The sequence below is a fragment of the Pseudopodoces humilis genome, chromosome 3 (genome assembly GCF_049639895.1).
Source record: "Pseudopodoces humilis isolate 2021_Gansu_Grassland_sample_001 chromosome 3, ASM4963989v1, whole genome shotgun sequence".
In the NCBI taxonomy this organism is placed as follows: domain Eukaryota; kingdom Metazoa; phylum Chordata; class Aves; order Passeriformes; family Paridae; genus Pseudopodoces; species Pseudopodoces humilis.
Genome location: NC_142202.1, coordinates 16,199,836 through 16,227,808, shown reverse-complemented (window position 1 = coordinate 16,227,808; position 27,973 = coordinate 16,199,836). Strand labels below are relative to the sequence as shown.

Sequence of the window (27,973 nt, the reverse complement as noted above, 5' to 3'; positions counted from 1 at the left end):
AAGTCAGATGAATGTCATTATCTCCTTTTGCGAAGGAAAATTTCCATTTTAAAAAGGAATAACTGGATCCTCAAGGCCACCTGGGAAACGCAGAGCTCAGTCAGGAAAGGGCTGTTATGCTCATGGCCAACCCTGAGCTGCCAGGCTGTGCTATCCAAAAGTCTTCCACTGCTCCTCTCCTTCCTATGACTCCTTTCCATATGCCCAGGGTCAAATCCTGTCCTTCCCCTGCACTTCTCAGTACTCTCCTCTAGCAGCCCCCATCCATGGGTGAGGGGCAGGGCAGATTCACTGCTGCTCTTCACAGGGAGCATCCACAGCAAGAAATAAAACATGGGAAGACAGCCAGGGCACCGAATGCACTTTCCCTAACACAGAGACTCAATCCCAGAAACAGGGAGAACAACAGGGATACAGCACAGCATGACCAGCCCTGTTGGAAAAAATGCCAGCTGTGAAACAGCATGAGCTGCTAATGCTTTAGCTTAGGGGAAAATAACACAGAAGCTGAGGGATTTAAGGAGAATAACAGTAATTAGAGCCTTGATCAAATTAGTCAGCCCCCTAGCAGCAGCAACAGCAGGAATACTACTGGACGCCAGCACTTCTCAACATTTTTCAATTAAAGGGCTGCTTCACCTCTTTGAAAAAAAATCCACTGCTCAGATCAGGCAGCTACTCATTTATGGTTGGCTACACAGAGGTGCAAATCTCATAACTCCTTTATGGCTTTTATTTCCCTCCATGGTGTTTTTTGCCTCCCTAGGGATATGATTTCTTTGTTTTGTTTTTTTTTACATTTTTAATTTCAAGCGCTTCACATATGACCTGCCCCTTAAACATGCCCAGACTGAGAAGCACCACTGGAGGCCAAGGATATATCATGTTGAACTATAAATAGACAGATATTTCTGATCACATCAAGAAAGCAGGAAGAAGCAGTGCATGGGAGCTTTAGTCCCAACTGTTCCCCCTTTTTACACAGACTCAGTTTTATACAAAGCAGAACGTCAGCAATGGGATCTAGGCATGGGCTTGTCCAGAGCTGGAGCAGCTCACAGTGTGCTTATGGGCATCTACAGCAGGAAAGGGTCTTTGGGAGACCTGGAGAGATCAGGGAAGTGCCTGATCCAATGTAGGCAGTGCAGAAAGCTGTTGTGGGGAGCACGACCATCAGCATCCTAGGCAAAGACACGGGATGGGCAGGGGCACCTTGCATTGCTTGCCAGGGAACTTTTGAAAGGGCTCAGCCCAAGAGCTGCTCCTGAGGTTTCTGAGAGTGTTTGAATTAGAAGTAAATGCACTATGTCCTGCTGAATGAAGAAGGTGCAACATGCACAGAGCAAGAGACAATTCCCTTCTGTGGGTGGTTAGAAGGGTGTTAGAAGGGTGTTAGAAGTAGCAGCTCTGAGTGACCCACTCCTAGTGACCTTTTAAACCCATCATCCAGCTCCTGCATTTGTTTGCTGGTGAGGTGAAGGGAAACACTGCCAGGGAAATCTACAAAATCTGTGAGGGCTTTATTAGGGAACAGCTTAATTTGTTTTAATTCTATCATTTTGACACCTCTATCTTCAGGCAGGACATTAGGCTACAGAGACCCAGATAGCCACTCTGGGAGAATTCTGCCCAACTCAGAGAAGAGAAAAATAATCTGTGATCAAGAAAAGAAACTCCTCCAATCAAGACACACGCAGATACTGAGCCATTGTTTCCACTAAGAGCAGGTGACTGCCCTGAACTACTGTCTGGGCCCTCAGCAGGAACCCGAGCCTGAATTACTAAAAACACGACAGAGCTCCCCATGGCTGCCAAGCCAACACCATGCCCAGGCATGCAATGAAACCCTTGGCTCAAGTGTAATATTACCTTTAATTCACACTGGCTGCTATCAAAAGGCATAGGCCATTGCTAATGTTCATGCAAGCTGTATCACTAATACTCTGTGGTTGCAGACCTAACTCTGTTCAAGGGCCATCCCAGACACCTTTCTTGCTGCAAAGCCTCCTTGGAGAAAATCTCCTGGGCTGGCTCATCTACCGGGGACACAGAAGCATCCCAACTGGTGTCTCCAGAAATGTGAGCACTGCTCTGAGCAAGAGCAGTCAGCAGGTTACATGTGCATGCTGGTGCTGACAGAAAGTGCACCTGTGTGTCCCATTGTCCCATTTCATAGGGCTCAGTTGCTGAATCTTCCTGGACAGGCTTGTAAACACATCCTCCTTACTGGCTAAGCTCACAGCTCCGACCGCAGATCGGCACACGTTCAAGCTGGGATTTGGATTAGCGGCTCAGCCCAGTGGCAGAGCAGAACTTGAAAGCAAACAACTAATCTGAGTATTCAAGTTGGAGGATGGCACTTTGTATTTTGCAGGGAGGGAGAAATCAACCAAGCAGCTGATGTAATGAGATTATGTCTAGAACTGTCCTTTTGCATGGATGCCCTGAGCTCAGCTGCATTCTCAGAAGAGCAGCAGTGCCCTGGGTGAAGTGCCTGTGTGGTGGTTTGGCTGCAGGGGCTGGGGATGTGCAGATGTGACCCACTCTCACCACCAGCCTGCTGCTTGTGTACCTCTGTGAGTTTGGCTAGTGAGCACTCCCAGCAGCTGATCCCCTGCTCAGCACAGTTGGCCAGACTCACCTTTATCCCCTCGATCCTGAAGCCCAGCGTGGCGGTGGAGCTGATGGTCTCCCTCCACTGCATGTAGCGGGGCTTGGTCACTGCCCGCAGCACGTTCTCCTCCTCAGTGGGGGCATCGGGGTCCACCTCAATCATCTTCTGGTACATGTCCTTCCTCAGGCTCGGCTTCTTCCGGGCCTTTATCAACTCCTCCTCCAAGTACGTTCTGCAGAGAATGAGGGTGTATGAGCAGGGCTACCACATGAGGCGCCTTATACACACAGACAGCCCTTGCCCCAGAAATCAGGCTGATCCAGGATAGCTGACCCCTGAGGAGTAGTGCAGCATTGGAAATAATGGAGCAAGCCTCTTTGTGGCTGAATTGATCCTGATTTAATTATCACTCCATCATCAACACCCAGTATTTTTTCAGTTCATCAAGGAACCACAACCAGACTGGCAATAACACGGGAAGTAATTTCTCACAGGTGCTCATGGCCTTGCTGCTGCCACCCTGGCAGCCTCCTCGTGCCATCCCTTGTCCTGAGGGGCCCATACCCCAATGTTCAGGAAACCTAAGCTCTCACCTGAGCTAAGCATGGCTTTCAAGATTTGCCCATGAAACTGTGCACATGCTCTGGGAGCCAGAATTCAAGGCAAGAGGGATGTTACTGTGTCCCATCCTTCAGCATTAGCTGCTGCTCCCTTTGTGGGTCAGCCAAAGCTGCTCCCATGCGTCTCCTGTGCTTTTCCATCCCCTCTAGGCACCATGAGGGCTCTGCCTCACCAGATGCTAAATGGGGTGTTTTTACACAGGGCTGTGAATTTTGCCCAGTGGAAGTCTGCTTCAAATGGACTTCCTAGCAAAAGCTTTCCCTACAAGATGAAGCACAGGAAGGGATACAACCTTGGCCAGATGCTGACCACCACCCCAGGTCCACAGGGTGCAGCCAGGATGGGGAAATGGGAGAAGGAAGATGGAAGGTGCAGAGAGTGTGCAAAGACCTTGGTATTATCCATACTTCAGAGAAGCATCCCTCTGTGCCAGAGCACAGTGGTGGAAAAATTCTGCACTCTGGCACACATAAAACCATCATCCACAAGTAATACTTCCTGCAGCAATAATAAACCACCACGGAATTCCTCTTGCAGCTCCCAAATCAACCCTGGCTCAGCCTGAAAAGTGTCCAGGCCCTCCTCAAACAACCCACCAAGTTGGGTGAGATGTCCCAGCAAAACAACACAGGAATGACCTTATCTGTCCCTGTTCTACACTTCCCACTAGCCATGCCCAGGTCTGCAGTGGGACAGTGCCCTCTGCCCTTGTCCCTTGTGCCAAAATCCCAGCAGCGAATGTGTGGTTCACCTCCAGAACCAAGCAAAACAAACTGGGAGGATGCTGAGTGGTCTATGTGGAACAGTGTTCCTGTGTCCCACAAGGCAAACCTTTGCTTAGGGCAGACATCTCCAGGCCATCAGCCCCTTTGAAAAATACTGTGGGTAAAATGAAAGTCTTTGGCTGGGATCACCAAACCCATGATTTTGGTGCAGATGGAATAAAACAGCAGAATAAAGCAGCAGTGTGCTCAAAATACTGCTCACAGTGCTCAGAAAGCTAGAATTTCTTCTTATGAATGACAGCTCACCCATGTCTGTGGCTTGGTCCTCCTCATTGCCTCAGGCTTGTGCCAAGGCTTAAGAAAGACAAACTTTTGTTTAGAAGTGATTGTAGTAGGCTGCCACATCCCAAAGCCAGGTTGGCATGAAAAAAACCAAACCTGTATCTGCCTGACAGCAAGCTGCTGGCTCAGGTTTAACAGCCCCGAGGTTTAGATTATTTGCTCAGCCATGGGGATGCCCCATTCCACAGCATTAATTCCATTCATCCTCTCACCAGCTCCTCCCACAGCACCATCTTATTTCAGGATGACAATTCTCAGCACATTTTCCCCCTTGCCTGAGCTCCAAAACCCCAGGTACATAAATCACTTGACATGTGATCTGTGCACGGGAGGCTTTCTTCTTCCCAGAGGCAGCCACAGGAGCACCTGGGCAGCGTGTCCAGCAGCTTTTCTTCTGGTGGCTGGGTCCAGAGGGAGTCCTGTATCCTTCCCACAGCAGCATGTGTGTGCCAGCCAGGGCCACACGGCTGTGCCGGGCCCTCTGCCCTTCTCTCCACCCCTCCGGTGGAAAGTATTCCCCGCCTCTTCCCTGCCGACAGCCCGGCACGCCAGTTCGAGTTTCACATCGGGATTCAGGAGGGGAAAAAAAGATTCCTCCCTCCCACAGAAACCATCAGCTTTTCCAGCAGCGCAAGCGTCTCCACCATGTCTGGGCTGCGCCTTTGCCAGCGAGGGGGATCTCAACCCTTCGTGCCACCAGCCTGCTGCACACCCAGGGCCGAGGGGTGGCCTGAGGCTGCTCCAAAAGTGGCAGCCACCTGGGGTCACCAGCCCTGCTCACATCTGCTCTGGGACACCTTTGTCAGCTGTGGCACAGCTCACTCAAAAACTGCTGCTAGCCAAGTGGCTGTAGCCTGGGATCCTGATGGATCTGGAGAGATGGTTCGCAAGGAGGACACGGGTAATATTGCTCATCTGTTAGGAAATATTTCAAGAGCTTTGCATGAAAGGCACTGAACTACTTAGCATACGCATTTTATCCCTCCAGTGCGCATCGGAGGAAAGGCTGAGCAGAGGGAAAATTTCTTGCTCACTGAAATTGTGCCTTTCAAGCGTCTTTATTTCACCCCTCTGGCACCCTGGGCAGGATCTCCTACCCCCCCATCCTTTGGCTGTGTCGTCACATGGCAGAGAGAACCTCTGAGTAGCTACTGTGCCATTCCCATGTACCCAAACCCAAGCAGAGTGCTCTCCCCTCCGCCACACCAAACCTTTCCCAGCGTGCAGGACAAGCAGAGAAGGAAGGAGCCTGGTGTATCCTTTCCACATCCAGGTTTCCTCATGGCTCTCTCATGGTATTTGCTGAGCTTTACCTGAAGATAGGTGAGCCTGGTATTCTTAATTGTGTGTTTCAGGCAGTTTTACCTAGGAGATGTATTTACTTTTGAGTATCCCATCTTAAACTCAGAAAACACTCACCCCAGTGCCACTCACCTGACCCCCATTTTGCAGTCCATAACACAGGGGGAGTCGAACTCAGCCAGCAGATCTTCCATCTGGTTGTATCGCTCCCCATCCTTGACTACATCTCCGTGGTAGGCAGGGACATAGGGCTTCAGGACATCATTCATGAGGCGGTCGAGGCACCGCTGCTCCGATTCACAGTGCTTCTTCAGTATCCTGCCATTGGCTGCTGCCTTGAAACTACCTGAGGGTGACAAGGGACAATGTGGCTTTGCATGGAGGGGGGATGATGCTGTGCCTTCTAAAACAGGAAGGGTAGCCCAACACCTTGGAAGCACCTCCATTTACACCTGCACCCAAAGGAGTCCCTACAGTCAGGGACTGAAAAGCTCAGGTTGCCAGAGGTTTATGACCAGCACTGTCACACCCCAAAGAGGGCAGAGACCTGTCCTGCAGCACCCAACACATTTGCTTCACACCCTCTGTGCACTTCTCGGTAAGTTCACATCTTTGTGTCTGCGTCATGTGTGGGGCAACTTTGTGCTGGGCAGCATCACCCGCTTTGCAGTGGCTCAGGAGGTGGGCCTGGCTCTCACTCAGAGCACCCAGCTCTCTTCTGCCTGAGGAAAAAGCAGCAATAATACCTGCTGGCCCAGGGAGACTGAAAGTCCAGAGCCCAGACCTTCACATTACCCTCACTAACATTTAGGTAAGACACTCTGCTGGGCTAGAGAGCTGCAAGCTGTGACACTCATGCAGCAGCCTAAAGAAATTCAGGCCAACAAAGCTCATTAACCTGTGATAACCAAGGGCCCTGCCACCACTCTGTCCCTCCCCATGCTCCGTACCTGCGTGTCCCGCTAGCTGGATCCAAGGGTACTTCTTCTTGAAAGACATCACAAACGGGGACCAGTGCACCATATTCTTGATCTTCCTCCATGACTTGCTCTAAGGGAAAAAAAAATCATGAAGGTAAATGCGATGCTTTAAGCCTTTACTGTCTGTAAAGTCACTTCAGGCAGCATGCAGCTGTTTTGGACAGGGAAAGAGGCACCACAGCCAGCGCAGGATGGAAGCAAACAGAAAATCTGCTCTTTTCCCATTGTGCTGTGCCAAGCTGGAGCCGCTGGACCTCAACTCTACATTCAAAAATCACGAGTAACTTCACTAAAGTGGATGGTGTTACAGCATTGTTCCAGTTGGCTGCTCCTGCTGCTGAGCGCCCAGCCATCCGCACTGCCTCGTCCCCGCTCCCTGCATCCCTCTGTGGGAGCAGCAGGCACATTAACCCATCCCTGAGCACCGCATTAGATCACAGCAGATGGAGTGGGAAGGCAACCCAGGACTGCCATCCAGCCACAAAACCGAGCTGCAGGTCCTGAGGGGAACAAGAGCACAGGCACACAGAGGCTCCCTGCCTGGCTTTTGTTCCCCCTGAAAGGCAGCTGCTGTGTCCATTAAGCTGGCAACCCTCGTGCACTGATCCGCCCACTCTGGCCCATCTGTAGCTACAGTTCAGAGAACAATTCCCTTCTGACACGTTGTGTTTCTCACCAGATAGATTGCTCAAAATTATTTACATGACTCTAATGAAGGCTGCACTGGACGTACGAAAGCCTCCCTCAATGGCTCCTTCCTGCGAGTTTTTCCCTGGATTGTTCTAGAGAACATACCACCAGTAAAAGGCAGGGGACGACCTCTTATCTTGGCCCCAGAAGGTGACGGCACAAACAAATTATGTGAACGATATACAACGGCAACAATGGAAAAATGCCTTCTTGTGGGAGCTGGGACAAACAGTGTAGTCCTTGGCTGCTCCAAGCTTCTGGGTTCAGCTGGAAGCCAGCAGATAAATTATCCTCATTTGCTCCGCTCTGAAGGCATGGGAGGGAGCCTTCCAGAAAGCCCAAGTAATCTCTTCCTCATGTTTGGAGAACTGGCCCCTGTTCCAGTAATGCTTCACAGACAGGCAGGGAAGAGCCAGCAGCCCCAACTTGCAGTTTGGATGCTTGCTGGGGGTGAACTCAGAGCACAGGAATCCGTGCTGGGAACTGCTGACATGTTTAAATGGCGAACAAGAAGGCAGACAAAGATGTTAGTGTGTAAAGCGTGGAAATCACACTGAGTTATCCCTGTGCCATGCACCAGCCCACTGGGGAGCAGGGAGATGCAGGGCCTGCCCAAGTGGTGGGCAGGACAGGGGTGGAAGAGGGGAATAATAAAGGTCCTTCCCCACCTCTCAGCCTGGGAGGAGCAGGGCAGCCCTTCCCTGGAAGGCTGCCCATGGCCATGGCCAGGAGCATCCTGGTGCAGCCTGGCACTGGTACAGTCTTGCAGGAGTTTGGCAGGAGCTGCCCAAGCGTGGGGTGACACCGGGCATCCCCTTCTCCCAGGCTCCTCCACTCTGTGGGCTCGCTCTGCCGCCCGCCTTGCTTGCTTTGGCAGGGGGTTGAGCAGTTCCCTACCTGACATGAGGATGAATGTTTTTATTTCCACACAGAGTGCCAGAACTTGTGTGTTTTAGCTGTTCTTTGTTCTCTTTTTGGCAGAGAGTGAAGGGGAAGCGGGGGGGTGTCCCCTCCTTTTGTTTTTAAAATAGTAACATCAAGTCCTGGCTGATGTCATGAAAAAAGGGGGAAAAAAAGTCTCTGGGGGAGTTTGGACTCTAAATGAATGTGACCCACCTCCTGTAAAAGAAGGAGTCCTCCCCTCACTTGCAGCACAGCATCATAAGTCACTCAGTCCCAGGAAACATGCCAAGGCAATGTGCCTTCCCAAGCCAAGATTTTGTTTTTTCGTGGTTAGAGCTTTATAGTTAAAACCCTGAGGTACTTCAAGGTACAGGCAGAACGAAGGCAAACACTCCCTAAAGCAGGGCAGGCCACTCTGGCTTCCCCCTGCCAGGGCTTTCCCAGGAGTGATGCTCTCCATTCCAGCACTGCTCCCAGTGCAGGGTAATGACCCTGAGTCCCCTGGAGACACAAAACACAACAACAACAACCCTTCTGCTGATCTGAACGGAATACAGAGCCAGTCACTCAGCACAGCCACCCACTCAGCACAGCCACCCGAGGAACAGGTAGCACATCCTCACCCTCTTTACACCAGAGGGAAACATTTTCATCCAGGCCTCACCTGGTTTCAGGCACACCTTTAGCCAGGTATTTCCAACCTAAGTTTTAAGGACACGTGTAATGACTTTTTTTTTATGGTGAAGCTTGAGGCAGCTTCATCCATTTCCAGCCACTCCCAACCTGCTGGAAATTGACTGCAAGGTCAGCTGTCACTGCCGCAGGGGTGACCCACAATTCTGATTCACAGAGCCCCTTTCCCCCAGCTTCACAGGGCCAACCACTGGACACTAACAGGGGAGAAGAGGGACTGTTGTCTGTCTGATTCCTTCAGGAGTCTGGATTTTTGTTTTACACCTGAGCCCCCTCCCAGTGTAATAAGGAAAAGTTTGCTTCATCAAAAGGATGTTGCTCTGTCGTGGGAGTGCTCAAAAGGTTGAGCTTTGCAAGGCACAGCTCCCCTGCTAAACCAGCAGCTGCATGACTCCATCTGATCTCTGGGACAGGCTGCAGAAGGGGACCATAGAGGAACACCACTGGTCAATGCCCCCAGGGATCCTACCTCTCCCTTTGAAGATAGCAAAATTCTCCCTAGGTAGAGTGTCGCTCCAAAAAGTCAGTCTTTGTACTTTCCATTGAGCCCCAAGAGAGATGGGAGGTGGCTTTTAACCATCAGCAGGGTCCTTCACCCTGACAAGGAGTCTCTGTTTATTCAGACACTGATGGGCATTCAGAGATCTCAAAGTCCATGGTTTGGGACCCTGGTCATGCCAACCCTCATGTCAGGCTCTTCAGCCAGCCACGGAAACCACGAGGTTCACACCACTCCAGTCTCACTCCACAACCACATTCAGGAAACAGCCCCTCTGCTGCCTCCTGCCTGGTGCTATTAATAGACAAAGGGAGTATTAAGGCTATTTACAGTAAAGAAATCTTCTTAAACACTGCCTGTTGGGAACCATAAGGTCTTCGCCTCCAGGCTTGTCTGTAACTTTTGGTTTACATGTCAAGGAGTTATTTGCTCACACATCCAGGAGCACGGTCACAGCTGTAGGTGCATGGAGGTGTTACCTGTGGTAACTCCTCCGACTCAGACCGAAGGATTTTTCACCATACTGGAAGAAATTGTTCTGCGGTTGGCATTACCAAGTGATGCAGGTGAAGGGCAGATATCTGCTCTTCTCATTTGCCTGCAAGGAGGTGAGCTCACAGGTGGTAATTTCAAAAGGTGAGCACATTTCCAAGCCTTTTGCATGATCAAAGCCTGCACCTGATGTGGCACCCGGCACCTAGCTCTCCCCCAGATCCAGCCCCGTGGTTGTTCTGCCTCCCAGAAAACTCAGGAAGCTGCGTGGACTGACTGCACTCTTGCACAGGCAGCAAGAGCACGGAGCCTGCATAAGTAGGGAATATGCACGAGGCGTCTGATGCAATTCGACACTTTTTATTTAAAACCTGGTTCAGCATCAGCAAATGCCAACTGATTAGCTGTTAAGTAAATTATTTAGTGACTCTGGAAATATATTTAGCAAGGAATGGCACTGTTTTCCCTAATAGTCTGCCACATGGAAAAGAGGCTCAACAACTGCAGAACCAACACTAAAAAAGAACTTTTCAGGGTTTCTGCAGCACTCTGCTTCTGCCCTCTTACAGCTTTTGCTTATTGCACAGAGCAGTGCCCCAAGACAGGGGTGGGATACAGGCCAGAGGAGTTAATCCCTCCCAGTGAGCACCCACAATTGGTCAGGGGGAGAGAGTGCTGGGAAAACAATTTTATCTGCTGTATGTTTAACTTTACTTATCCGAAGCTTAAAGTAAACTCTAGGCTTTCCCCATCTGTCAATAGATCTTCGTATGGAAAAAACAACACAGGAGGATTTAGTGCCAGCGCAGAAGGTCAGAGGATATATTGTGTTTAATTAGATTAAACAAAAAGTGACTGATGAGCTCAGTGCTCACTGTACATTTTCTCTATTGCATATTTATTCCTTTAATGTCTGCTCAAAGGAGACGTGCCTTTCTCAGTCTGCCTGTTGCCTCCCTTTCCCAGAACAGACACTGGTGGAATTTGCCTGGTGTTATTCCCCATGCATGGAGCCAGTAAGGTGCTCTTCCCTTTCCATGCATTCTGCCAGAGATAGGCAGTAACTGATTTAATTTGCTGAAATTATACTTTCCTATGGTTTTATGGAACCAAACATTTCTGAGGCTTTGGGTCAACAGGAGAACCCCAGGTGTGTTGGACCCAGGTCATGTGTGATCACAGGCCTAATATGGTTTGTACCATCACGATGCCTTGGGCGAGCCTCTCGCAGATAAAGGTCAGTGGGAGATTGACACAGGGGAAGATGTCACCATCATCTTTGCCAACATTTGGCCTCCATCAGGGCCCACCACGGCTGTGGAATCTGCCATTGCTGGCCTCAGGGGGAACACACAGAGCTGTTTGAGTAGCAGACCTGTGTTAGTCAAAAATCCTGAGGGTTGGACAGCCACGATTCGGCCATACATCACTGCTGCACTACTTAAGCTGTGTGGGAGGGGTGTTCTGTCTGCACAGGGACTCTGTGGGGATGGATTTTTAATGGGGGCCACTGTGTTAAAGGGTGTAAAATATCCCACACTCGCCCTAAAATTCTTACTACTTGACCTGTGTGAGTACCACAGCGGTGTCTAGAGAAAAAGAAACTTCACGCCCTTAAATCCCTAGTAAAAGAACAACTAGCTCAAGGGCACAGAGAACCATCCATGAGCCCTTGGGACACCCCTCTATTTGTTATAAAAGAGAAGTCTGGTAAATGGAGGTTGCTCCATGACCTGAGAAAAATCAATTCACTCGTGGAAAGCATGGGTGCTTTGCAACATGGTATGATATCTCCTACAGTAATTCCTGCCACCTGGGATATTCTGGTTGTGGACCTAGAAGATTGGGGTTTTACTATTCCTTTACACCCAGATGATACCCCAAAGCTAGCTTGCACAGTGCCATCCATTAATAATTCTGCACCAGTTGAGCATTATCAATGGAAAGTTTTACCACAAGGAATGAAAACCAGCCTCACAATTTGCCAATGGTACATTGCTCAGGCCTTATCATCAGTAAGAGAACAATTTCCAGGGGCGCACTGTTACCACTACATGTATGATTTCTTAATTGCAACCCCAATTAAAAAAGACCTTTCACAGATCTGGTCAAGACTGAAGCAAGCATTAAAAACATTTGGGCTGCAAGTAGCACTGGAAAAAGTGCAGCAGTAACCACCCTGAAAGTACCTTGGACTCAAAATGATGGATCAGATGATACAGCCACAAACAATTAGACTTTCAAAAATTCAAACTTTAAACGATGCACAAAAACTTTTGGTTACCATAAACTGGCTCAGACCCTATCTAGGACTGGCCACCTCACAACTGGCACTCTTATTTAACATCCTAAGAGGTGATCTAAATTCTCACAGAAAATTAACCACAGAGGCAAAAGCTGCCCTTGAAATAGTAGAGCAGGCTATCACAAACAGACAAGTCCACCAGATATGCCAAGGGGTGTGCATTACTGTATTTATTTTCATCACTGCTTTTCATCCTACCAGAATTAGTGGACAGTGGGATACTCAGTGGCCTGACCCATTGCATATTTTAGAATGGGTATTCCTACCTCACCAACCTAAAAAGACAGCCCCTACCATCTTTGAGTAATTGCAGAATTAATCATCAAACACCATCAGAGATGCTTACAATTAAGTGCAAGAGATCCTTATAAAATTATTATACCTGTGCCACAGGAACAATTAGTTACCATCTATCAAGCCACGGATTACTGCAATTGGGTGGGGCCACTGCACTATTCCTAAAACCACTGAATAGTTGCACACCCCTAAAAAGTGTTACCTTTGTAACAAAGGTAACACAAAAAGTGGTTTTTGATGGTTCTGGGAAAACAGGAAAAGCCACTGTAACATGGAGAGAGGAAAATGAATGGCAAACATTGGCAAGTTTTCAGAGTGGACCACCACAGCTGGTGGAGCTACATGCTGTAGCTATGGCTTTTCAACGTTTTCCCCACATTCCTTTAAATATTGTAACTGACTCTGCCTACGTTGCTGACATCACACAGAGATTAGACCTAGCCCTGTTAAAAGAAATTGACAATGCACCATTATTTGACCTACTAAGAATGTTGTGGCATACCATCCAGGTCAGAACTTGCCCTTATTTCATCTTACATCTTAGAAGTCACACAAATTTACCAGGTTTCATCGCAGAGGGTAATGCTCATGCAGATTGCCTAGCTAGCCCTGCTTGGACAGCACCACAGCCAGATATGCTCGCATGAGCAAAAGCATCACATGCCTTCTTCCATCAAGGTGCTCAAGCCCTACAGAGGCTATTACTGCTGTCAAACACAGAGGCTTGTAATATAGTTAACAGCTGTGCTGACTGCCAAGGCCACACTGCAAATGGGAGTTAATCCCTGTGGTCTGAGAGCTTTACAAATTTGGCAAACTGATGTCACACACATCCCTGAATTTGGACGTCTAAAATATGTGCATGTCTCAATTGACACCTTCCCCTCAGCCATGTGGGCTACAGTACACACAGGGGAAAGGAGTGGGGATACCATCACATTGGCAATCAGCCTTTGCTGCTTTAGGTATCCCCCATACCATCAGAACAGACAATGGCCCTGCATACATTTCACACAATACAAGACAATTCCTACAGCTCTGGGGCTTGTCACACCACACTGGTGTTCCCCACTCAGCAACACGACAGGCCATCGTGGAACATGCACATGGCACTTTAAAATGGATATGTGATAAACAGAGAGGGGTAATGTCTGGTGAGACCCCACAGAGTAGAGTGGCTAAAGCTATATATATCCTGAATCATTTAACAATACTAGAAAATTCCCAGAATCCAGTAATTTTAAATCATTTTTTATCACTGCAATCATCCAGTGATGTCCAATCTCCTAAATCCAAGATAACGGTACAAGATATTATCACCAATAAATGGGAATGTCTGTGGGATCTCATTACTTGGGGATGTGGGTACACTTGCATGTCCATGGCCACCGGCATGTGATGGGTACCTGTCAGGTGTCTTCACCCTGTCCTACATCCTGCTCGGGACCAGAAGCAACACGTTCCTGATGGCCCCCAGCAGACGTCATGGAGCAGTGGTTTAAACAACTTGTACACCTGCTACACGGGGATCTGGGACAATTTATTTAAGGATTTTTTTCTATTTAAGGACATGAATCACAAACCTGAACAAAGACAAATTGTTTCTCCTGTTAGTTCGTTTTCTCACTGTTCTAAAGCTGAAGTGTTTCTTGTTCATAGAGTTAAATTGTAAAATGGTAACTTTTAAGTAATGACCATGTGTCATGCCATTTTGAGGATTTGTATTGCTGGTAATCCTGTTTGACAGCTCCTGGGTATGACTGTTATATCTCCAATGATACAACAGATACATCATTGGCTGGGAGGGGCTGTGCTTGCAAAGTTGGGTGGAAAGCCTCATTTGAGCTTTTTAAAGCCTAGGTCGAGGTTTTTTATTTGTGTCATCATGACTGTTCCATACATTGTGCCATATTTGTCATCCTCTCTGCAACAGCCCTGAATGACAGACACTGCATTTGTATTTAAAAACAAAAAGGGGGAACTGTGGTGGCTAACAGCTGGCCTGAAGGCCTCACAGTTCTAAATAATCCTAATTATAATTTTATAACTGAAATGTAACTAACTTTGTAACTGCCTCAGTTACATAACTCAGCCGGTCAGGCTGTTGGGGAGCAGGTAAAGCCGTTGGGGACACGGGCAGCCATGGCCAGGGGTACAACTAATTCAGCCAGCCGGGACTGACCGCGCGGAATTCCAAATTGTGCAAGAACAGCACTCAACAAAAGCTGGCTGTTGTCACATGAACCTCGGTGTGTTCAGTCATGTGAGTGTCTCCAATATCAGCAATAGAGCTGGACCTGTATTTTAGTGCTTTTTATTAACTAGAGCATGCATGGTTAGAGGCAAGATTACACACCTGGGCCAGGGGATGGAAAAGAGCTGGAGCAGCATTAAAGTAATGATATTCCCAATTGTGAAAAGAACTTCAGCGCCTTTCTCCCAGGAAAATTATGAAATATCCTAGGATCAGAAGAGGTGTAGGAAAACTATGAGGAGACAGCAGTGTCACCAATGCCCTCTGCTTCCCCGGGCTTCATTGGAGTTGCTGCAGCCCAGGGACTCGCATAAGTGACACCCTGGCTTTCCCCTCCCTCTGAAAGAAAGCCCTGCTCCTTGGGGCTTCACTTCCAGCTCTTCCAAGAAGTGACATGAAGGTGTGATATTGCAGGCCTCAAGATGTTTCACTCACAAGTAGAAGGGTCGCGTGGCCAGAGCCTTTCTGGTTTAAAAAACCTAGGCAACTAGAGCTGAGAAAGGCAGACTTTGCACCACAGAGCCCTCCTCTTCAATAACTAAATGAGTGGGGGGAGCTTTTGCCTGCAGAGTTGACTCCATGCCAGCCTGCTCCACAGCCATGCACTTACAGCCAAGGAAAAAGAGGCCATTTAGTTTTCCATGTTTAAAAGAATGAATGTGTTTTCTCTTGCTCTTTAAAAAGTTGTTAAGGTTTCCCTAGTGATGATTGTTTCCCTTGACTGGGAAAAACCTTGTCACTCCAGCCGCGGCATGGAGGCCAGCTTTGTTCATTGTGCTGGACGCTGGGCGCGGAGGGCAGCGGGGCAGAGCTGGCAGGTACCACAGAATGCCTCCTGCTGGTGTGTCCTGGCATGGGGGGGACCAAAATGCAGGATACTGGGTGAAAAACCTGTGATGTGATGATGCAGAGCTGGGCTTATGCTCTGCTTGGCTTTGCCACCTCTCAGCTCCTGGCTGCCTCTGTCCTGGCAACAAGAGAAGGAGCCCAGTAACTGCTTCAGCATGCACCATGCTGTGACCACTGACCCTGATGCTGGCAGCAAGGGACTGTCCATATTTTGAATCATCTTCCTCCTACACAAACTCCTCTCATCCTTGCCGATGCTTCTGTACTGCACAGCAGCTGAATAGCCTTGTTTTGGCCAGAGGAGCAGCTGGAAATGGGATAGGGGAGCTTTGGATCAGTGGGCATTTTTTGATTTAGTCACAAAAGGCACAATACAAAAGTTTCAGCAGCTCCCCAAAACCTGGCAGAAGCAATGCCAGTTCCACGTCCCACAGATGTCACTGAGCAAAGATAAAGTGAGGCCCAACATCAGACTTCACTGAAGTTAATACAAGGAAATACAGTGTGATGACTGACAGGCATTTCTGGGTGCCTAGAAATTCTAGTGCAAAATCCCAAGCCTCATTAGATAAATTATTTTGATGGCTGCAGTATAGATGCTCTGGTTGGGGTGTAGTTACTTCTGTTGGGATGGAGCAGCTTCTGCTACTTCCCAAGGATTCCATCTCATTTAGAGTGAGAAAAAAAATCCTAATATGTGCACTCTTTTACTTCAAACACTTTGTTTTTCGGAATAGCCTCATTTTAGCCAGGAAGGATTTTGCCTTTGACAAGAGAGAAACCACTCCCCTCTGGTTTTGTAAGGAATACCCTTTTCACCAGAGGAATCAGGGAGTTGTCCCACCAAGACCAAGGATCTGGGGTAGAGATAAAGCTACTTCTTCTCTGCTGTCTGCAGAGATCAGCATGCATGATAGAGGAGCCTCAGTAAAAATGCATGAAAGACAGGAACATCTGCTTGGATCATGGAAAAAATATTCCAGTGTATTGGAAAAAACCAGGAGCTTGTTGCAGGCTCCCTCTTCCTGCTTGTGATGAAGGCAAGAATTAGAAACAGCAAAGGCAGATGAGTGAGCAGCAGTCCTTCAGCTTGACCTCCCCTATGACAATGGAAGGAAACAAAGCGGCTGTGGGAGCCAGGAGCACAGGAGTCACCCATTGCCTGGAAGGACACTTGGAACCTCCTCACCCACAAAGAGTAGGAGTCACGTCAACACCACGCTCAGGGGAAATGGCTACAGAGAGGACAGGTGGTGTTAGACCTCTCTGTCCAGTTTGGCAAAGAAGGAAAGAAGACAAAAAAGCCTAAGTGAGAGCAAAGGTGAAGCCTGCATTGGAGCTCAGAGTAGCTGAGCCTTAGAGCTACTGTTGTCTCCACAAAAGCAAAGCTGAACACCTCCTAATGCAGATCAACCACAACTGACGCTCCCATAAAGCCAGTGGAATTATTAATTGCCAGCATCAGATATGTTCAGCCTACTTTCCTGAGTGGGAACTGATCCAGATCTCTGCAAATGTATTTGTTACTCATTACGTACACACCAGTAAGATTTGTTAAGCAATTTTCAGCTTGGAAAAGGTAAGTGAGTAATTCAGAAACAGCTAATCACTTCTGGTGGAGTGCTACTTAAGCTGTACCATGCTTCTTCCTCAGAAAGCAGCTAGCCTTTAAAAGTTATCAGACTATAAAAATCCCTGCTGGTAGCCAAGGTGGGCCTTGGTGAACTGATTTGTGAGAAGAGACCCAGAGCACTGCAGCTCATTGGTGCAACATGCTGGAGCACAGAGCTGCAGGCAGCCAGATCAGGCGTCCAGCTGAGAAACGGGATGTGCTGCCCAAAGATCTGACCCTGTATCCCTCTATCAGGGAACTTGTCATCAGCTTTGATGGAAACTGCTCCCTTTCCATCTGGAGATTGTGTTTGATCCCCTTCCCAGTTCCAGGGTATTCACCATCATCTTTCTGGTTCCAAACATTATTTCAGCTCATCAGCTGCTGCAGCAGCACAGCACACGCTGGGGATATGGGCTCCTGTGCCTGTGCTGGCTCTAGCACTTCTCACTTTCATGCTGCCGGCAAGGAAGGATCCCTGCAGCCTTCCCAACCCTGCCACTGTGAATCCTGAACTGCTTCTAGTTCCCACATGCTGAGACCAGGAGCTGTGCCCTTCTTGACAGCAAACAACTGCATCAGTCTCTGGTTCCTTGATTTGAAGACCAGCTCAGCTCCCTACAGGCTGCAGCTTAGGATACGGAGGAGACTCAGCTCCTAAAAGTCACAACAGAGTGTCCCAGAGGGCAGTGGTTTGGTAAGGCACAGCCTTCCTGCAAGAAACAACCTGAATAGAAATCCTGTGCTTGTACATGTCAGTGATCTGGGATGGGAGCTATAGACTTTGCTATATCCTCCCAAGGGATGAGCTCCCAAACCCCAGAGTCATTTGGGAAAGAGGGGTGTCAGCACAGGGCATGTTGGGAACACAGGTAGTCAGACCAGGAGTAGATCATAAAAGTCACAGTCATTTCCAATCTGGCTGAATTAAACTGGTAGATAGAGTTAATCATAGGACAGGGGCTGTCAAACACTCTCTTCTACAATTCGAAGGTGAGTTTTTAGAGATTTAAACCAGGATGACATATTTACAGTCTGCCTGGAAGCACTTGGGTCAGAGACACCAAATGCAGGTGTAACTTCAATGACTGGAACAAAGCATTACTTTGTTCTTAATAATTGATTTTTTGAGTTTGATTTCTTTCTGTCACATTCAGGAAGCGACCCAGAGATCTTGGTACTGGACTAGTCTGCTTTCTGACAAGGGCCATGACATGAGCTGAAATGCCCAGAGCTCATGTCCCCAAAGAAGAGGGGTGGACAGGGATCTCCTCCCGCCACAAGGCTCAGAGCAGGCACACGCTGTGGTGTGATGATACCACATCACTCATCCTTTCAGTCTGGCGTTACCAGGCAGGGTGGACATGGGTCAGACAGGGCTGCCACTGACTCCCAGTGCTGCTGTAACTATGTGAAGCATTTCCTCTGGCATAGCACAGAGGGCATTGATATTGATTCTGTACATGTAACGCTCCAAGAGCATAATGCCCATATGCACTCACGATACACAAGCAAGGTTAACAATGCCAAGTCACATGATGTCAGTGAAGCCATCTGCACGAGAAGCTGGATGAGAAAGGCCTGGCCTTCTCAACCCAACCCTACATCCTTTGCTGCTGCTGAAACCTCCAGAACTTCACACTGGTTTTGGACACAAAAACTTTCTATTGCTGTTCCCTTGCTGTGCCCACTCATGGAGTTAGATCCCTGTTCTTCTGCTGTTTGACCATAACTACACTTCACTTTGTGGGGTGTGTGCATGAGAAATGCATCTCTTTCCCATAAGTATTTCCAAGTGAAATGTCCAGATGCTTTTAAAGAGCCTTCCATGAAGTGGGAAGGCAGAGCTGGAAGGGGGGAAAAGAAAGGGCCAAGCTCTGGCTGCAGAAATTTGTTTAGAAAAGAAATTTTTTAAAATTAGTCATTAGCTCTGAACATCCTCACACTTACTGGATATAGGAAGTGTAAAAAGATGATTTAGAAGAGCAGTTATAAGTTTCATAAACATGACTAAACTCTAAAGCTAAATGTTCAACAGGCGTGACCTTTTAATTCCCCTTTAAATCAGTTTAGCACTTTCATTTGTGTTTGGAGTCTTTCATGTTTGGATAGCACTTTGGTGATTTAAAGTACTATTTAGGAGTTTTATTGTCTCTCCTGCTTTGGAGCTGGGACCTCTGCTAAGTGGCTGGAGGAGTTTCTGCTTGCACAGGAGCTGCTGGGAGCACCAGCCTGCCTCAGCTGTGGCTCCCCAGCACTCCCAACACATCACCATGGGATGGTCACCTTGTCCTAGACAGCTCCTCAGACAGAAACCAGCAGAAGCTCCTCCAGGAATAGAAGTGCAGTTTGAGCCTACTTGGTCTCGGATCCTTACAGAGGGAGCACAAAAGAAAGACGATGGCTTTGGGAAACCTCTTTGCCCAGAGAGAGGCGTTGCAAGCAGCCAGAAAGCCACAGGCATACACAACACAGCACCTTCCTTGCAGCTGCAGACCTGATGTATATGCACCACACAGTACCCAAAGCACCTTCCCAGGAGACTTAGCACAGCATCTCAGAGGGTTTGGTCTTTAAAGAGCACTAAGAGCTATTAAAAAAGTGGCCTAAACCTGGAGGCAAAGAGAGATTTGTTACAGGCACTGTGCACCCACGCGCAGTCTCTCCGTGTGCTGCAGGCAAGGGCAGGGCAGCTCAGCTTTTCAGCTCTGCACTAGTCCTGTCACCAGATCTGGTGGGCATACACAAGACTTCTCTCCATCAGAATGAGAGAGACACAAGCTCATTCATCATTGCCTGCTTCCAAGCCCACCTTGTGGGTGTCCTGAGACTTCCTCCTCCACCAGCTTTTCAGTCACACTGATCTGAATGGATATGGGAAGCACAAACCATGCACTTTAGAAGCAGCTGCTTGTGGGGACTCCTTCCTCACTGGACACATCAGCCACAGGCTGTGCTGGAGCCAGGGTCTTCCAGGAGCATGGCAAGACCAGCTAATTCCAGGGCTTCAAACATGAACCATCTCACATGCTCAGCTGCTCATTCCTAGTTCTCTGCACAGCAGCAACAGGCTGAGAACAGGGACTATATCTGTTTTTACTTCAACTAGATTACCCCACTCCCTATTCATACAGATCCAGACCCAGCTGCACTCATGTTCTGCCAGGCAGGGTGCTCCTCACTGCCATACCCAGGAGCGGGCCCACCCAGCCTGGCGAGGACTGAGGGTGGCACCAGCTCAGCAGAGACAGAGCACCGGCTGTGAGCAGCCAGTACACAGTGTAGGACCTTGGAGACCAGGATGGAGGGAGGAATTCATATTAACAGCAGACCTCAGCTGCCCACTGACCCACTGCAAGAAGGGCTGGTAGTGAGCAGACCTCACACAGAACCAACAGTAATTTTGTCCTCGGCTTCATTTTTGGAGTTAGAGCCCTACGAGCACCCCTTCACCATTTCAGTTATGAGTCATCAAAAAGTGTCAGCTGCAGCTACACAGCTCGACTCCTGCAGGGCCAGGTACATACCTCTGCTCCCAAAGCCAATGTCCTGCCACGCCTGCCTGCTGGGAGAGCATCTGAGGAGCCAGCTGGGCAGCCCTGTGCTGGGGGAAGGCCAGCGCGGCGCTGGGGGAAGAAGCTGTCACGGCAGCAGGCAAGGAGGTTTCTTCCTACACCGCGTCTTCCACGCTGCCTCTGAAGCTTCTGTGCAGAGCTGACAAGCCCTGCTGCACCCTGGCACTCCCCTGAGCCCTTAGGGAAAGGAACGGGATCCTCAGAGACACGGAGAGAGTTACCCAACCCTACATCCTGGTGCGGCACGCGGGGTTGGATTTTCCAACCCAACCATGCGCTGACACGCAGAGGTGGGGCGGGGGAAGAAAAAGAGGATTTCAGCTGTTAACTCCTAAGAAATTGAGGAAAAAGCTTATCACTCCTGTATAACTGGCCACAATCTCCTGGGAGCTGGTACGTGCCGTGCGGCCGAGGGAACACCAGGGTTTTGGTGGAAAGAGGAATGCAGGGGCCAGCAAAGAAATTTGCTGTTTTGGTGCATGTTCACAGCCTTACACAGGGCGCTGGGGAGGAAAAGGTTTCTCTAATTCAAAAGGGAAATGCTCATCTGAAACAGGAAAATGGAACTTTCTTTTGAGCATTAATAGCAGAAAATCACCTCTGCAATGGCTGTGTGTTGAATCCCTGGGTGTGCAGCAGGGAGAAGATGCTTGGGGAAAAACACCCTGCCCCTGCTAGGCAGGCTCACTCAGGACACCAGGAAAGCCCTGGGGGCTGATGCTGGCACAGGCACAAATGGGGACATGCTCAGGTTTTGGGGGGAAACCCTGCTCAGTCAGGGCAATAGTAGAGTTGTCGAGAGCCCTACATGGGAGTCCCAGATGTGGGAAGAAAGGGTCTAGGTTCTACAGCAATGCTGACAACATGCTGACCATAAACAGCATCACCCAAGGATCACCCAGGCAATTCAGGTTCATAAAGACAGATCCAAAGATCTGATGGCTTTTTTGCAGGAAAAAAAAAAAGTGAAATTGTTTCTGAACTAAATATTTCTCTTGAAAGATGCTGTTTTAAGGTGAGTGGAATGACACAGTGTGACATCCTTTAAAGAAGTAGAGATCATAGGTTTCATATTAAAACTCAGATAATCTTTCTTGGAACAGCACTGCTACGGTTGAAGAGAATTCTTGTGAATTTTCTGGTCCAAAAAAGGAGACAAAGATGAAAGGTAGTTATCTCTAGCCCTATAATAGCGAGGGCACTTGCAGAGGCAATAGAATGAATGCATTATAAACATGGGTGTAGCACAGGCAGAGTTTAGCTCATTGTGTCCTAGCGTTTCTAAATATATTTTGTCTTGAGGGAAGAGCAAGGGAGAAGAGAAATTAATATAGGGAAGATGCCCAGTCTTCTGAACTACTGGGTTTTCCATCAAGGCACAAGCCCACGATCTCTGAGGCTGCATCTGTGGGTAGCAGCCGGTTGCTGAAGTCCTCCTGCTGCAGGCAACTATGTTTAGTTTCTCTTAGAAGGTGAAGGAAGCAGAAGAGAAGGAAAAAAAAACTTAGTCATCTTCTCCCCTCAGACATTTTGCTGTTCATTTACTTCAGCAGCACATGAAGCACTTAGTCACTCTGCCTCTGACAGGTTTTTCTATTTTTATTTCTCCAAATCAAAATAAAAAGGGAAAAAGGATGTTCCTTCCCAAATAAGCAGCTAGTGGAGGAGGCTGGGGGTGTGAGCAGAGAGTGACCAGGACTTCACCCCACAGCTCAGTGGCTTCTGCAGACACCTAGATGAGTGTTTGCAGAGTGCAGGAGGAGAGAGGGCAGGCACTGCTGCTTCCTCTCACTCAGTGACAGCTCGATGAGCTGCTTCAGCAAGCCAAGGTGCCAAGCATCCTCTGGAGCTATCTGCTTTCTGCCCCTACAAGCAGTTCACACCAGCCCTCACAGTAAAATCAGTCTTCTAACCCACCACTCATGCTCCAGGTGTTTTCCTGCAGCAAGGATACCTTGCAACCTAAACCACACATCCAGCTTGGATGTCCTCCATTGTCCAACTCAGAAATACAGTGTCAGAGCAGCACATCCTTTGGGGTTGATTTTAGTAAGCCAGCCGCCACAGCTCCTGCATTAAAGTCCTTAAGGATAGAAACTTTTGTCAAAACTGGATTTGTCCAACAGTGTTGTAGAACACAGGAAAACTGGTGCCCTTCCTGACTCCTCTCATCCTCAGGGGCACAGAGGGTCCTTGACACTGTCCCTTCCTCCAGTGAGCCTCTTGACTGTGAAATGAAGGCACCAACACCAAGGTGCACACTGGTGCTGAGACACAGCCTCAAAAGGGAAAGCTTGAACAGAAGCAAGAAACAAAATATCTCTGAATGCAAGTGCAATCTAGAGCTGGGATTTGGTTTCTCTCCTGTGCATGGTATCCTGAAGGGTCAGAGGACAGGGAGGCAATCCCCAAAACTCCCATCATTTCTTCCCCCATCAGAAGCAAACCCGCTGGCATGGCAGTGACCCAGTGCACTTTACAACTGACTCAGGATGGGGTTTTTGGAGGGCTCAGAAGGCACACAGATGGCTCACAGCTTCCTGTTGCTTCAGCTTTACAATAAAGCAACATAAATAATCTTCATTCTTTGTTGACATTTGATGCTGTACAGCAAAACAGGCATTGTTAGCCTAAAAATAGGAAACGCTGTGGCAGCTTTGAAGAAATTCAGCGTTTTTCCTGTACTGATGCAAACACAGTGGCCGAGTGCCAGATGCCTCTGTCCTGCTTTGAAGAACGATGAAATTCTTCACAGCGCTCATAAATCACCGCTTTGTTAGTACCCGGCAAGCTCCAGTGACACCAGCAAACCCTGGTATTTCCTTCTCCCTCGCAAGGGAGGGGGGGATGCTTAATGCTACATTTCATCCCTGGTGGAGATGGACAGCCTCGTGAACCTATTGCCGAGTGGAGCACAGGCGGAGGTTGCCAAGGCAGCTGCTGACGCACAGCCGGGCCCCACTTCTACATTTTTCCATTACATGGTGTTGAAGCTTGCAGAGCAGGAGGTTGCTTTCCTGAGTGAGCAACTGAGAGATCAGTGAGATGGCAGAGCTCTGCACACAACCATGTGCTACTTACACCACGGTTAAAAGAAGGAGTGTGCGATGCAGCCAGAAACTGCCTCATTCAGAACAAATGAGTGCACGTTTTCAGATCTGGCTTGAAAAAAGGGCACACCTACTACTACACCTCTCAGTGTGAGTATAGAAAAGTCAAGGCTCCAAGCAGAGTGAGGTGTGGGTGGAGAACCAAAAATTCCTGGTGGCTTTCCCTGTGGAGCACAGGGGTGACTCCTAGGGGAGGATGGGCTGACACAGTCCTCACTCCAGCATGTTACACAGGTACCTGGGCATGCTGGGACCAGGACAATGTGGCTGTACTAGCACAGGCACTGCTGCCAGTCTCTTCACTGGGTCCCACTCACAGGGATGCCCATTTCACTGTGCCATGATCCCCAGGGTGATTTAAGGGGGCTGAGCCAGCCCTACTAATGCTTGGGATGGGCCTCTGCCTTCCAGCATGGATGGGGAGCAGCAGCACAGCCTAACCAGCCACAAGAGCAGCTGCTTGCCACACACACGGTCTCTCTCAGCTCCACAGTTTGGTGGCTCTCAGGGTCAGGTCTCTCCAGATGCTCATCTTAGTTCAGGGGCTGATTTTAACCCTCCTCTCCCACTGCTGCCTGTCAACAACCACAGGGATGGTCCTTCAATCAAAAGCCTGGGGCAGCAGCCTGCCCAGCTTCTGCACAAAGCCAGAGCTATGTGACACCTCTGGTCACAGCTTATCTACCTCCCACACAGCTGGAAGCTGCAGGCCAGGCTTGTGAAATACTAAATGCCACCAAACACAACAACTTTTGCAGTTTTTAACCACCTCAGAGCCTCAAAGATGGGGAAAATCAAGGCATTTTTGGGCATACCTATTCAAGTAGAACTCAAAGATTTTGGGGGATGGAGTATGCTTGCTAGAAGTTCAGCTGATAGACAGTTTTATACATGGTGTAATTTCATCATGACAATTCAGGATCAATATTTTAGGGTCAGTGTTGCCTCATTGGTTCAGTTATTCTCCTGTGTTCACAAATCTGTTTGTCCTTCCCTGGTGTGGGTGAAGTAGCAATCCCCACATTCCTTGCAGGGATCTCCTGCCCTGTGCAAGTACTGGGAGGCTGCAGCTGCCTCACAAAGCCACCCCTCTTAGCAGTGTGCTGGCTCACAGTGTGACAATCCCATCCGTGAAGTCAGGGACCAGCAGCAAGGTGTAAAACTAAAGTATCCGTTCAGTGGTACTGAATTATGGCTTGGGAAACATCCCTTGTCTGAAGGAAAAAAAAAAGGAAAAAAGCCCTATGTGTTTCCAAGCTCTTAAATTGTTCCTGCTGTTGATTAGGGATAGAAGGAAGCTACAGAAAGGCAGTCTCAACCACAAGGGTGATCACTAGAAGTTCCCCATATCTCCCCTGTAGATTTTCCATATGAAAAACAAGTCCAGTTCTCTACAGAGAAGCACTGAGACCTTCACAGTCTCAGAACAAAGGGCACCATGATCAAATTGAAATCAAAAGTTACTCTTTGGAGCTTGTTGCTTTTTGGTGACCTTGCTGAGCTCCACTGCTTGGCTCCACTGTTTGGAGCCACTGTTTGGCCTGTGGAGAAGAAAGCCTTATTTTTTACTGCTAAGTCACAACTGTGCAACAGTGTATAGCTGCCAGGGCCTCTCGGGGAGGTAACTGGCCTTACAGGATCCCTGGCCTTACATGGAATGACAAGGAGAGATTTGCAGAAAATGAGCTGTACTGCTTTGCAAATGTACTATCCCTGGCACATGGTAATCTACTAATAAAAGCAGCATTTGCATCTTTTGCGTAAAACCAATTTGGATTCCCTACTCCTTCACCTGTGCAAACACCAAGACTCTCTGTGTGAAAAACATGTTGGGAAGCTACTGATGAAAAAGTGGCATTCGTGATGCTACTGCTTCAGGAACTACTGAAAATGTTCCATGTGCTCCCTCTTAGAGCAGACAAAGTGTTTCAAACCATGGTCACCACAAGCCATTTGAGTCCCAGTCACAGCCTTGCCACTGGGGGAGGCTCACACCTCCAGTGCACACTGGTACTACATGCCTAGGATGGCACAGCTACTTAGGGACACATCCCAGGACACCACCAGGGAGAAGGATCCGTTTCTCCTGAGCTGGCATCTCTGAAATAGCCAAGAAAACTGCTGCCAGCACTCTTCCTGCACATGGGCCCTGGGCAAGGGGCGTGATTGCCACCCTGGGGCTCAGTATCGACTGTATGTCAGCACTTGCGCAGCTCTGCACAGGAGCTATGCAAATGTTGTGGCTAAATCTTCTCCATTCCTAATCACAAATGTAATTGTCTATGCAAAGCTGGTGTGCCCAGGTAGTGACTGCCTGGGCTCTTTGCCTCAGCCTGCTCACCCCTGCACGAGGGGAAGGCAGGGACCCCCAATACTCATGATCCAGCTCATGAGGGTAGATGTAAAAATCTCACAAGACCTAAATCTGTTAGTGGTGTTGTCCAGACAGCGGTACTGTGGATGCAGAGGAAGAATAAAAAAAATCCATAAATAAAAGTATTTAATCTTGGCTAACACATGCCTATTGGAACAGCAGCACAGGTCTATCCCTCTTACATAGTCACCAGCACAAGTAGGCGTGGCACAAGTAGAGGGAAGGTGTCCTATTTTACTTAGATTGTAAACAACTGTAAGCTGTTAGGGCATTACAGTTAGTGGTTCTGTAATGGAAAAGTTTATATGCTGGAAACAGTGTCTTGTTAATGAGCTAAGGTATTTTTAGTATTTTTAATAGCCACAGGGTGTTTGAGATATTAACAAAAAACGTGTTGATGAGGTGACTATTTGTGTCACCTGCTGATGTGCCAGACAAGAACAAAGTGTACTTAAGTCAATGACTGGCACATCCCAGAGAGTGGCTAGATGAGGCGAGGGTAGAAGGAGAGATTTTTGTCTTCTTTATAGAGAGGTAGTTTAAAAAAGGATCATTGAAAGCATTTGGAAAGTTTTAGCTGTGGCAAGCAACTAACAGAGACTCTTTTGGAAGATGCAGATCCCATTAAGAGGTTATTAGTTTGAGTTTTGAGCAGCTCCAAAGGAAAGGAGCAAAAACACTCACAGAAGTGAGGATCTGGACAAAATCAGTCGTGTTTCAGCTGCACAGCAATCAGTGCTGGGACTGGCAGCAGAGCTCACTGTAAGGGCTCTTGGTTTCAAGAGGAAAGTTTCAGATGCAGGGAGATGGGTAATGCTCATGCGGGGCACCATCCTTTGCTCCACAGCACTGTTGCTTCCTTGGATGAGGAAGAGGACAATATAAAAAAATTATCCACTCCAAGAGTCTGGTCTCAAGAGCTGGATTTTGTGAGTCAGTCCCGGTCTTGTTGAGTCTCCCAGTCCCATTGGAAACTGAAAAAAACCCACCCTCTCTTCAGACAAGCCTGCCCTTTGTGCACTGGAGATCCTGTTCTGGTGGTGTGGGGCCCTTCACCACTCCTGTGCTGCTCTGGGCCATGACGGGAAGGCTGTGATTTGGGAGAACCACCCTGACCCAGCTGGGCACAGGAGAGCAGCTCATGAATTGAAGGCATATGGTAAATTCACCCTGGATGAGTTTCCCTTTACAGAGCCCTGTTTGAGCAACTTTCTGGAGCCAGCTTTTAAAGCCTGCAACTTTTAAAGCACCCAGGAGCATTGCCTGACTGTAATTTAACCTTGTGATAAGTTCAACCCATGTAAATGAAAGTCATAGGGGCAACTTGTGCCCTTCAGCCTTGTGAGAGAGCACCCACATCAGCCAAGTGTCCCATGTCAGCTGAGCATCCCATGTCAGCCAAGCATCCCATGCTCAGGAGCCATCATTAACATCTGAGTCAGGGGAAGGAGGACAGAAAGAAATGGAATATAAAGCCCAAACTCAGGGTTGGAGCTTTGCCCCTTGGGTAGCTGTGTGCTTTGAGAAAGCTGAGAGCTGCACACATTGATTGAGAGTTGATACCAGAGCTGTGATTAATCAAATTAAGATGGCACTTCAAACCCCAGGATTGGTCCCACCATGCACTATGCTATATCATCTAGACATATGTGACCAAAGGCATTTTCCTTCCTGACCCATTCCCATTTCACATACACAGTGCTTGCTGTTCCCTCCCCCCATTTTCTGCTGGACAG

General features: G+C 48.5%; 1 protein-coding gene across 2 annotated transcripts in view; it reads right to left on the bottom strand.

Moving 5' to 3' along the window:
* ITPKB (inositol-trisphosphate 3-kinase B) overlaps positions 1-27,973 on the bottom strand; it is a 70,591-nt gene that overhangs the window by 8,924 nt on the left and 33,694 nt on the right. For both annotated transcript variants that reach the window (XM_014252957.2, XM_005523407.3), the window contains exons 3-5: positions 6,555-6,654; positions 5,737-5,950; positions 2,642-2,846 (exon numbers count right to left, since the gene is read on the bottom strand). In XM_014252957.2, the coding sequence (XP_014108432.1) occupies positions 2,642-2,846; positions 5,737-5,950; positions 6,555-6,654 (519 nt within the window). The remainder of the gene's footprint in view (positions 1-2,641; positions 2,847-5,736; positions 5,951-6,554; positions 6,655-27,973) is intronic.